Source organism: Chrysochloris asiatica, unplaced genomic scaffold (assembly GCF_000296735.1).
Source record: "Chrysochloris asiatica unplaced genomic scaffold, ChrAsi1.0 scaffold00105, whole genome shotgun sequence".
Lineage (NCBI taxonomy): Eukaryota > Metazoa > Chordata > Mammalia > Afrosoricida > Chrysochloridae > Chrysochloris > Chrysochloris asiatica.
The window spans coordinates 3,136,955-3,149,093 of NW_006408623.1; the positions used below are offsets into that span (position 1 = coordinate 3,136,955).

Sequence of the window (12,139 nt, forward strand, 5' to 3'; positions counted from 1 at the left end):
TTTTCCTTTAGGGTTTTGTATATGTCTCCCCATTGCCTTCTTGACTGCATGGTTTCTGCTGAGAAGTCAGAGCTTAATCTGATTTGCTTGCCTTTGTAAGTGACACTTCTCTTCTCCCTGGCCACTTTTAGGATTCTCTCCTTGTCTTTGATTTTGGAGAGCTTGATTATTATGTCTTGGTGACTTTCTTTTGGGGTCTATCCTTTCTGGGGTACATTCGGCTCCTTGGATGTTTATTTTCTCATCTTTTAAGATGTTAGGGAAATTTTCTTCCAGAAGCTCTTCAACTATCTCCTCTGTGGATTTCTCTGATTCTTCCTGTTCCAGAATGCCAATAATTCTTAAGTTGTTCCTCTTCCTGTTTCCAGCATGAATCTTAGACTCTCCAGATTTCTTAATCCTTTTTTCTGCTTGCTCGTCTATCTTGGCAGTATTGAGAGATTTGTCTTCCAGCTCTCTAGTTCTGGCTTCCATCTCTTCTATTCTGCTCCTTTCCCTTTTCAGTGTATTGTCCATTAATCATCTAGATTTCTTTTTGTAGGTTTTTAATTGTTTCCAATGCTGTATCAATCTTGTTTGATTGCTCTTGTAATGCTTTCCTGACTTCCTTGTTTTCCTCCACCCCTTTTCGGAGCATTTGAATTTGTTTCCATATCGTTCTTCTGAATTCCTTTTCAGGCAAATCCAAAACCTGCTCTGCTTCTTCTGGGGAGCCTTTGTCTGTGTCCAGCTCATTTGTCTTAGTTATTCTTTTCTGTTTTGGAGCATGTTTTGAGATCTTTTGTTGTGTTTTATTGGTTGTTTCCAGTAGTTATGTGGGTTTTTATGTTTGCTGTTGTGTTATTAAGCTTACTGGTTGTCTCCTGGTGGATATGATCAGGAGATAGGCTTCCCTTTTCGCATGTAATGCTTATTATCAGCTGTTATTGCCTCTTGTTTTAATGGTGGAATATTATGGGGTATGCTTGTAGCTTGGCTATATGGCCATGATTGCTGTCTCTTCTTGGGTAACGTAGGGAGAAAAAACTCCCACCTCCAGGAAGAGTGTGTGATCAAAAGGACCAAGAGCAGAAGCAATATAAAAGCAGAGACAAAACCCACCACTTTGAAACAAAAATAAAACTGTGGCCAACTGGCCAGTTGCCTTTCTACACAGGCAGTGTGTGTGTACCATAGGAGCTTCCAGGAGTGGGTGGGGGTGTCCGCTTGCTCAGGCCCCTCCTCTAGTCACCCCCATAGAGGTGCACAGATAGATATTGAGAAGTTAATGGGAGAAAGATGGTCTACTATTTTTGTCTTTGAAGGTCAGTTAGGTATCTGCATGTGCACAGTGTAATTCTTGAGATAGTTGCATTCTTTTATGTTGGGGTTTTTACAGAGTGTTTATATGGTTTGTCTGTCAGACCAAACCAAGTTTATTCTTGCTGGATAGGCCAGAGTAAAGTGTCCTGCACAAGTTAACTTTAGGACTGGGACACACAGGCTGACGTCATAAACAGCCACCAAGTACTTTCTCTCAGTGCTGTGAGAAAACTGTGGGGTCAGCCCTGGACTTTTTTGGGGGGTGGGGGGGGTGAACACCCACCCACCTGAAGGCATCTGGGCTGGACAAAGAAGGCGTCACAGGGAAGAGGAGGAAAAACTGTGTAGAATCCCCAGCACCTCCTTTTGCTAATGTCACTGCACAGCTTTTAGTGCTGGTTCCCTGTGCTGGTCTGGCTGTAGCCCCGCCCTCTGAAAACGCGTGAGTGGGTTGGCCATAGAGGGAGTCCCATCAGGAGCGATTCCTAACTCACAGTATTTTCCTTTATAACGTGATTTTTCCACTTGTGCTTGAGGAAAACTGACGCCCTGGACCTTATGGTAGATCCAGAGCTCTGGTGGTGGTCCCTGAGTGCAGCTTCTCTGGGTTCTCAATCCCTCCCCCTCGGAGCTTTTCCTACCTGGCTGTCTCTGCCGCAGCCCAAATTGTCGACCACCCGGGAGGGGTTGTTTTGACCAAATTTTTTCCATCAGTGGTTGGTTTAATGCACTGATGCAGAACCCTGGGGGTACGGGGGTCACCTATCGTTCTTTGCAACCAAGTGGGAGCTTCCATTAAGGAGTACTCTGAATATCACTTAGGAATGTTGCTGCCTCACTCAGCCCAGATACGAGTCCTCCATGTTTACAACACATCCTCTCCTGTTACCTAGCGCTGAAGCAGATAAGGTCTTCCTGGAGAACCAAAGACAGATCTTAGTCATGGGAAACAAGCCTGGCTCTGGCTCTGCCTGGTCTACAGCTGGCGGGGGGGGGGGGGGGGGGGGGGGGGGGGGGGGTGGAGGAAGGGGCACAGTTAGCGGTATCTGGCTGGTGGAAGACTACTTTGTCTATCATTTCCATGTGTGGGGCACATCCAGACCCACGTAGCTAATTGGTCTTCCTTCCTCAAAGTCAAAGTGAAAGACGACAGGCTGCGAAGCATGTGCTGATGCACTTCAGGTGTTTACAGGCGTCATAACCCAGGACGCTTGGTTTCCAAGTCAGTGACTGTCTCGGGAACCACTGATGAGCAAATGACAAGTCTCAGGTTGTTGTGTAATAGTTCAGATGTCTGAATTAGTTTAGGTTCCTGTAGCATTTCCGTGAAATATTAGGAAAAGTCAGATGTGTTTCATTTGTAATTTTTTATGTCAGTGCTTTAGCAGATTGGAGCCTCTTGACCTTTTGGTGACTTTGAGTCCAGTGTTCTGAAAACTAGACAGTGGACATAATTTGTGAGGTGGGGGTCTCCACGATGGTCCAGGATAAAGCCGTAAGATTTATAGGTAGTTCTAGGTGGGTGCCTTTCATATTTGGTAACGGTTAGTAACAAGGAAAACACTACGTAAGTTATCTTTGGAATAAAGATAACATTATGAAATGATGGGGCCCTTCCGAGTAGGGTTCATGCTTCAGAGAAACTGGGTGAGAGTTGGCGAAAGGTGGGACTGCTTTGTAGAAATTGCAAGATGGAGACTTCACGTTAGAGCACGGTCAGAACGGGTCTAAGGGGTTGAACTGAACCCCAGCAGCCGTGCATGAGTCTGGGCCGCCAGCCAGCTGACAGGGCAGTGTGTGCCATACCCTTCATCGCAGATAGGCCATGTTTGGAACACTTGTCCAGTGTTGACATGCTGTTGCCCTGATTTGAGCCCTAGCGGTGCAGGGGTTCAGGTTAGGCTGCTAACTGAAAGGGAGGCCGTTTGAACGCCCAGCAGCTCAGAGGGAGAAACTCCATCCAGTTTTGTTGAAGACTCACAGCCGGGAGCCTGCGGCAGGCCGGCCGGTCTCCTCTGTCCTCCCAGGAGCCCACGGCGGGGCGGCTCTCCTCTGTCCACGGCGGGGCGGCTCTCCTCTGTCCTCCCGGGTCTCCAGGGTTGGGTTGGGCTTCGGTGATTCTGAGACCCTCGTTTTTCACATAGTGAATTTGTCCGAAGGGGGGGGCTTTCTGATGACAGCAGCAGGAAGCAGGCCAGGAGGAGCCCAGGGCCCAAGATCAGGAGTGCCTGCCGGGTGGGTGCCTGCAGCTGACAGACGCTCAGGAAAGTACAGAGAACGTTCTAGTCGGCAAGCATAACCTTTTGACCTTGATCCAGATTCTATAAGCAGGCTCCAGAGTTCATGGAAATGGAGAATTAAAAGACAATGAAAATAAATAGATTTTAAAAAGAAGACAATGAAAATAAATAGATTTTAAAAAGAAGACAATGAAGTTTTTCCACAGACTTTTTGAAGCCCCCTCATGTAACCCTTCTGAGTCCTAGGATCCCTGGTGGCACCGTGGCTGAAGTGCTTGGCTGTCATTGGAATCCACTAACCCGTCAGCTCCCAGCCTCAGAAGCCCTCTGGCCCAGTCCTCCTTTGTCCTACAGGGTCACCAGAAGTCCGTATTGACTCACAGGCAGTGGGTCTACACCCCAGTTTTTCCATCTTTGCCCTTCCAAGGTGAAGGGCTTTGGGGAGGAGCAGATGTGGTCATGCACACTGTATGCTGACACATTGCCTGGGTATGTGTGGCCGGAAGCCACAGTGTAACTGGGTCTGTACTAAAGCAAATGAACCACCAAGTAATCACTGTAGTCTTTCCCGGAATCGTTTAATCCATCTTAAGAGTTAAATATTCATAAAACAGACAGACTTGGGAAGTTTGTGTTCAGACACTGTTTAATGGACAACTTATAGGTAGTCTTCTCAGATGCAGGGACATTCCTCCCAAGAAGTTGTGCTGGCATTGGGGTAAACTGGGCACAAGAGCTGCTACAGGTCAGGGGTCTGGGTGAGGTCTGAGGGCTCCCAAAGAGCAGTTCACGATCGGTGGGGCCTGAAATGGGAACTTCGCATGGCTCACCCCCGTGACTTACCCTTGTGTGCTTTTGGTTGATCTCATTTACCCTAGATGCCCTTGTGGTTTTTTAATTGTTGACTGCATCTCCTCTTAGCCCCAGCTCCCTCACACGCACATGCACACACACACACAACACCTGAGACCTACTTCCTTAGAATATTGGCTCCGAGGACACAGGCAGCTCCTCAGGCTCTGTCAAGAGCACTTCCTGGTACACAGTAGGCACACAAGTGTTTGTCAAAACAACAAGGGCTCCACAGATGTCGTGAAAGAAGTGACTCGAAGCAAGCGGTAGATGCACGAAGGCAGACTGGGATAGGCGTTCATGCCACGGTGTCTGTGTTGTGGGAACCCAACCACTGCGTTGTCCCAGTTACTTCAGGGTCTCTTGTCCTGTTGGTGGGCATCAGCATTTGCTTTACCTGTTTACCTGTCTGTTTCTAGCCCCGGCAGTAACCAGGAAGAAGACGCAGTCCTCAAAGCCAACAAGCTGATCTACTCCCAGCTCTTGAGAGCCACTGCGAACAGAAATGCGACCCCGCTTGAGAGAGTCGATGTGGTCGTGCACCTGCTGGAGCAGCTCGGCCGCAGCGCCGCTGGGGGCAGTGCGGTCCAGTGACGTCCGTCCACGGAGAAACGCTCCGTCAGTGCCTTCTAAACACGGGCCTGCTCTGCCCACGTGAGTGCGACGTGCCTGGTGCCTCAGTAGGGACAGAAACGCTTGGTGCAGTCACACCTTTATGTGTTTTAAAGTTAAACTTGGTGGGTTTAAGATCAGTCTTTTGGATAAAATGTTACTTTGGCCAAGTGATTGTACTGGCTCAGGTGGGTAAGGAAGCGCCTCACACCTAACATGTTTCCTTCTTGGGTTCACACCACCGAGGGCCCACTCAGCACGGTGCAGGCTGGCCGCTCTGTAGGTCCTGGACTCGGTGTTGGTTCAGAAGGGGTTGGTTTTCTTTGACTTTATAGGACAGTTGATCAAGAATAGGTACTACCCCCTTTTTTTTGGTTCTTTTTAAACTCAAAACTGTGACTAAGGTAAGAAAGCTATTTTGAATAAATAAACTATTTATTGAAAACGTGTCTGTCCTTTTGCATGTCACACACTTCACATAGTGTCTTGACTGAAATAAACTAGGCCCATCTCATCGGTTTTACTGAGTAAAGCTCCAACTCTTGTCAACACTATAGGACTGAGTACAGCTGCCCCCTGTGGTTTCCAAGGCTAAGGCCTATGGGAGCAGACGACCTCATCTGTCACTGCAGAGCAGCAGCTGGTGGGTTTGGACGAATGACCTTGAGGGTTAGCAGCCCAACACTTCACCCCACTGTACCACCAGGGCTCCTTGTTACATAACATATTTGAACATTTTAAATAAGACTTTTCCCCACTGAGTTTCAACTTTGGAACCTATGTTCCCCTCCGTTAGGAAGCATCTGAATGGTTTTCTTGGTGAAGAAGTCAGACCTTGTCTCATACATGCCAACACCGACCTGCGGCTCACATCACATGCTTAATGTGGACATGTGGACGTCACAGACATCGAGCCACTTCCCCGAGATGGGCCCCTTTGGGAGTAGCCCGCCAGGAGGAAGCCGGGAGTTGAGCCGTTTGTCCCGGTCACTCACTACTTGCCAGTAGCTACTGCCTTTAAAGAAGAACACGGTGTTGTGGGCGTAGGAGTAGTACGCGGAATCCAGATTCCTGATGGGATGGTTCCCGGGAGCTGTGGCTGGGAAAACGGCAGTGATCGGCTTCGGATACGAGTGAAGCACTTCATTTCGGCAGATATCGAATGCAAACACCTGCAAAGTAGACTGAAAAGTAAGACGGAACTTTGGGGGGGGGTGGGGAATCCTTGATTTGTTTAGGTCAATTGATAGCAATGAGGAAATAACACAGAAACAAGTGTGGCTTTGCACTAACTCCCGTAGGCTTGAAGTTCTCTGTAATTTCTCAAATGTATTGAATGATCTCTCATGGCCCTTCAGGTCTGCTGTAACCAAGTTCTAGACACCCAGTGTGAACCACAGAAGAACAGCTTAAAATTTTAACTCAGAACTTAATCATCAAAAACAATAGGCAAGGAAGCCTTCGATTTACCAAGGACTCCTTGAAGAAGTAAATCAGTTGCTTTCGTCGGTCAAAAAAGGCTGTGTCCAGGGGACTTGGGATTCCAGGAAATCCCTGAGAGATGAGTCTGGGGTAGCGGGTTCCTCGTTCATCTTTGAACACCTGATCCTTGTCACTGTCATATCTCCAGTACCGGTGTCCTGAAAGCCAACCAAAAAATACCAGCATGCCTTATTAATAAAGCTCAGGGGGTCTAACCAAGAGGACAGCTTACAGTCTGGGCCCCCGCCATCCTGCTAGGATAGAGTGGGCCATGATGCCAACATCACGCAAGACCTTCAGAATCCTAGGGAAACCCCCACTCAGACTAATGCTTTACTCAGTTCTTGAGCTAGCTATAGATTGGAGCCACGGACTCCAGTTCTCTTATGCATCCTTACTGTGGTTGGCACACTGGTTGATTTCCACAGTGCACACCAACCCAAGAGCATTGGGTTCTCGACAGAAGCAACGACAAAACCAAAGCACTCTTTTTTTTTTGCATATGTGTTTGGAAGTGTTTCTACTTTCTTCTAGCTTTCTTTTGCCTATTAATGGCCATTGCCATCCAGTGTGTTCCAACTCAGGACCCTGCATAGTGTTTCCGAGGTGCGGCATCTGTAGAAAAGGAGCACTGGTGGTGTAGCAGTAAAGCACTAGGCGGCTAAAAGGTTGGCAGTTCAAACCCAGCAGCCACTCTGCAGGAGACAGATGTGGCAGTCAATGACAAACGTGAAACCCTACGGGACAGCTCTCCTCTGACCTACGGGGTCACGATGAGTGGAATCAACTGAAGGACAACAGGATTAGTCAGGAGAAGCAGCTCTGCTCTGTGCAGAAATTGGGATGATAGTACCTTTTCCCTGTTTCAGAATCACCTAGCGCCGCCACCCTCCCTTCCTGTTCTGCAAACAAGGAAACTGAGCAGAGAACTCTGAAGTGGCTTGCCCACATTCTGACGGCCTAGAGTTAGTCTAAGCTGTCACACAGCAAGTGGACAAGTGGATGTTCTAGCCACTGCCCTGTGGAATCCTAACTCCTAACTGCTGCATTGCGTTCTGAGGCCCGAATGTTCATCCCCCACTCTGACAAACAGGAGCTGACCATAGGCTTTGCGTATTCGTTCCTAATCCTAGTTGGCAGGTTGGCAGCATTGTTGTGAGGTGCCTCCAGTTTCGGTCCCACGCCATCCTCACAATTGTTACCCTTGAGTCCTTGATGCTGTCATGGTGTCAATCTAGCTTGTTGGGAGTCTTCCCATTTGCACCAACCCTCCACTTTACCAAGCATGATGTCCTTCTCCAGGGACTGGTTCCTCTTGACAACATGTCCAAAGAAAGACGAAGTCACAGAATAAACCCACTGAGTTCCATCTTTGGTGTTCACACTTCAGGAAGATCTGAAGCAGTCACGCTGCTAAACAACCAAGTGCTCACTGCAGTAGGAAAGGGTTCCCATTCAGAACAATGTGCACACCCAGTGAGAGCTACGACCCCTCTAACTGGGATGTCTTTCGAATTTCCTGTATTCTCAGTAAATGAAACCAGAAGTTTCTGAAGCTCCGAGATTAAAACGCAGTTGTAGTGGAGCAATGGCCCGAGATGACCCGATTCTAAAATTCAGATCCTCTGAACACTGCCAGTATAAATCCACAGTTCGGGAGTCAAACACAGAAAGATGTGCTTGCACCGCTGAAAGGCCCAAACTAAAAGTCTGCCCCAAGGCCGTTTCTTCATGTAACTCAACTAAAATAATTCTTCCCTTGTGTCATGGAAAGGGAAATTCAGATCAAATTTGCACACTGAGTTATTTCAGTTTGGCTCTGGCCTTGTTAACTCCGTAATTTAAAGCAATGGGGTGCTCCTACTGGGGTTCAAACAGTGGATGGAGGAAGGAGAATGACAGCAAGGACAAAGCCGTGTTTGTTTAGACCCTGTGATTGCTTCTGGAGTGAGGATTTCGAGGGCATCAGCCAAGAGCCCAGAACAGACCCCTCTGTGCATCCCAGCACCAACCCTCAGCCTCCTAGCCAGTCCCTCTACCTCCACTTCTGCCTTTCCAGTAACACCCTGAACATCCTTGTTCAGAAAACACCCTGAATCCTTTGTTACCTACTGGGTGAAGTCCCGCCCCTGACCTGGCATCCTAGGTTCTTCATGGTCCTGTCTTTCCAACCCATCCCTCATACTACCTGAGTCCCTGGTCACACTGCAATTCGCTCAGCTGTCAACAAGCATGCTTTTGTCTCTCCCAGACCTCAGCCATTGCTTCTGCTTCCTGTCTCTGACTCTGTCCACACACCTGAACCATATTCTGGGAATTCCAGACACTACCTGTCCTTCAAGCCTAGGATTCCAATAGCATCTATGAAGGGCCCCTTTTGTCAGTCTACCCCTTAGAAACCCACTCCTGCTGGGAAGACAGCTGCAGGAATTTTTCCCCCTCCAGAACCACATGAACCCTTTGGCCAGCGTCTAAGAATCCAGCATGATTTCTTCATCAATCAGTGCATCAAGCACCTTAAAATGATCAGGTGAGAACACAATTCCTGTTCTCAGACTGACTGAATGGTCAGGAACTGGCAAAAATGAATTACAAAAAGCATGGCTGGAATTAATTACAATCAGTTTCCATGGTAGAGGCTCGAAACAAGTCATTCTGGATGCATTTGTTGAAAGTAGAAACAGAACACAAATACACGAGTTTTTACCTTTAAAAAAATAACGTTCATCTCTTCTCCACGTCCAAACATGGACAAAAGCGTCGATGTTTTGTGTCGGGATCCCACGCCAGCCGGTGAGGATTTGGATGGGATCCCCATAGCGTGTCCTGTTGTTTCGGTTTTCATAAAGCCAGTACCAGCTGTTGCGGAAAAAATAGGTGCTGAACCGCACCAAGAATTCCCCATACTGGTTCCTCTCTTTGTGAATCCAGTCAAATGCAGTATCAAATGCACCTTCACATGAACCTGAAAAAGAAAGGCACCCGACCACCTGCCACACAGTGCAGGAACCCAACTGTGTGACTTTCATGTGTGTGACTTGAGTAGTTGTTAGGTGCCGCAGAATAGCAACCTTAGGCACAACAGAACAAAACACTCCCTGGTCCTGCACGTTCCTCACAATCATTGTTAACCTGGAGCCTATTGCACCAATCCATCTTGTTGGGGAGCTTCCTGTTTTTTGCTGACCCTCCACTTTACTAAGCATGGTGTGCTTCTCCAGGGACTGGTTCCACCTGGTACTATGTCCAAGTGTGAGAGAAGAAGTCTTACTTACCATCCTGGCTTCTAAGAAGTGTTCTGACTGTACTTCATCCTACACAGATTTGTTGTTCTAACAGTTCATGGTACTGTTAACATTCTCCCGCACCACAACTCAAATGCATTAATTCCTCAGTGGTCTTCCTTATTCACTATGCAATTTTCACATGCATATGAAGCTACTGAAAATACTATGGCTTGGGCCAGGTGCGTGTTAGCCCTCAAAGTGACTTATTTGCTCTTGAACACTTGAAAGAGGACTTGTGCAGCAGATTTGCCTAATGCAATACATCATTGGATTTCTTCACTGCTGCTTCCATGAGTGTTGATGGTGGATCTAAGCAAAATGAAGCCTTGGACAACTTCAATCTTTTCTCCATTTACCATGATGTTATTTATTGGTCCAGTGGTGAGGATTTTTGTTCTGTTTACATTGAGGTTCGACCCATACCGAAGGCGGTACTATTTGATCATCATCAGTTAAGTATTCAAAATCCTCTTTGCTTTCAGCAAGCAAGGTTGTATCATCTGCATATTGAAGGTGGTTAATGAGCCTTCCTCCAATCCTGATGCCACAGACTTCTTCATATAATCCAGCTTCTCAAATTATTTGCTCCAATTTATAAGTACAGTGAAAGAAGACAACTCTTGACGGATACCTTTCCTGATTTAAAACCATCCAGTGTTCCCTTGTTCTGTTTGAACAACTACCTCTAAATCTATGTACAGGTTCCTCATGAGCACAATTAAGTGTTCCGGAATACTCACTCTTTGCAATGTTGTCCATAGCTTGTCATGATCCACATAGTCAAAATCCTTTGCACAGGTAAACATCTTTCTGGTATTCTCTGCTGTCAGCCAAGATCCACTGGACATCAACAATGATATCTCTTGTTCAACATCCTCATCTGAATTCGGCTTGAACCTCTAGTCTAGCAGCTCCCTGTCAATGTACTGCTGCAGCCGGTTTGGGATTCGCTTTAGATAAATAACTAGAGGCCGTGGCAAAGCTGGGGTGTGGTATCAAAACACCTTCACACTAGATGCCATGTAAGTCTGGAAACAGACTGGAGGGGCTCACAGAACGGCTCTGGTTCAGGACTGACAATGCTTCCAGAGCCCTGGTAACAGTACCAGAGTGAGTTACTTGTTGGACTGCTAACCCCAAGGTCAGCAGTTCTAAACCACCAGCAGTTCCACAGGAGAAAGATGAGGCAGTCCTTTTTTCCCATGAAGATTCACAGCCTCAGAAACTCTGTGCAGGCTCACCATGAGCTGGAACGGATTTGATGGCATACAGCCAACGTTTGGGTGCTGAGTGGTACAGTCAACCTGGGTAGAGCTGGTGCCTCCCGCGGGCCATCCGACTTCGTTTGTGGGAAGAAACTTGGCTCTGGGCACACACAAGAGCAGGCTGCCCCCATAGAAATCAATGTGTCCTCACTTCTGTGGTTTCCAAGGGTGCTGAGTGTCTAGTACAGATCTAAGCAGAACTGATGGATATGGCCCCTGTGAGGGGCTTTGAAGTGGGAAATGGGGCTAGCTTTCCAGCCCTTCAGCTTCTGTGCCATATCATTACTCACCTTAATTAAACAATTAACCACGAGGTCTCAATAGGAGTCTTGGTGTGGCGCTGCGGGTTAATGCACTGGGCTGCATGGTCAGTTAGAACCGCAAGGTCGGCGGTTCAAGCTCATCAGCTGCTCCTCAGAAACCCTATACAGGGTCGCTATGGGTCGAAACTGACTCGATGGCGCTTAACAACAACAGACCTCAATTAACCACTAGGGCCAACCTTAGTCATGCGAGTTGATTTTGCTGAAAATCAGGAAATAATTCAAGTCTTACTTTATATGAGGCTTGTGAAGGAAAAGCCACTAAAATATATATTGTTGTTGTTGATGTTATGTGCCGTGGAGTCGGTTCCGACTCTCAGTGACCCTGTACAGGGTTTCCGAGGCTGTAAATCTTCACAGGAGCAGAAAGCCTCATCTTTTTCCCGCGGAACAGCTGGTAGTTTCAAACTGCTGACCCTGAGGTTCACAGCCCGATTCATAACCACTACACTACCATATATATATGTTGTGTTGTGGTGAAGTGCTGTCGGGTCGGTTCTGACCCATAGCGACCCTGTATAGGGTTTCTGAGGAGCAGCTAGTGAGCTTGAACCGCTGACCTTGCAGTTCAAACAGCTTTGCAGTCTGGCGCATTAACCCACAGCACCACAATAGGACTATACCTATATATTCTCTCTCTCTCTCTCTCTATATATATATATACATATACACACACACACACACACACACACACGTTGTTAAGTGCCATTGAGTTGGTTTCAACTCATAGCAACCCTGTATAGGGTTTCCAAGGGGCAGCTGGTAAGTTTGAACTG

At 47.4% G+C, this 12,139-nt stretch overlaps 2 protein-coding genes across 3 annotated transcripts in view; one reads left to right on the top strand and one right to left on the bottom strand.

Moving 5' to 3' along the window:
- EDRF1 (erythroid differentiation regulatory factor 1) overlaps window positions 1–4,988 on the top strand; it is a 47,619-nt gene extending 42,631 nt beyond the window's left edge. For both annotated transcript variants that reach the window (XM_006867430.1, XM_006867431.1), the window contains one exon: window positions 4,823–4,988. In XM_006867430.1, the coding sequence (XP_006867492.1) occupies window positions 4,823–4,988 (166 nt within the window). The remainder of the gene's footprint in view (window positions 1–4,822) is intronic.
- An 890-nt stretch (window positions 4,989–5,878) lies between these two features.
- MMP21 (matrix metallopeptidase 21) overlaps window positions 5,879–12,139 on the bottom strand; it is an 11,260-nt gene continuing 4,999 nt past the window's right edge. The window contains exons 5-7 of the mRNA XM_006867432.1: window positions 9,196–9,453; window positions 6,477–6,646; window positions 5,879–6,178 (exon numbers count right to left, since the gene is read on the bottom strand). Of these exons, the coding sequence (XP_006867494.1) occupies window positions 5,879–6,178; window positions 6,477–6,646; window positions 9,196–9,453 (728 nt within the window). The remainder of the gene's footprint in view (window positions 6,179–6,476; window positions 6,647–9,195; window positions 9,454–12,139) is intronic.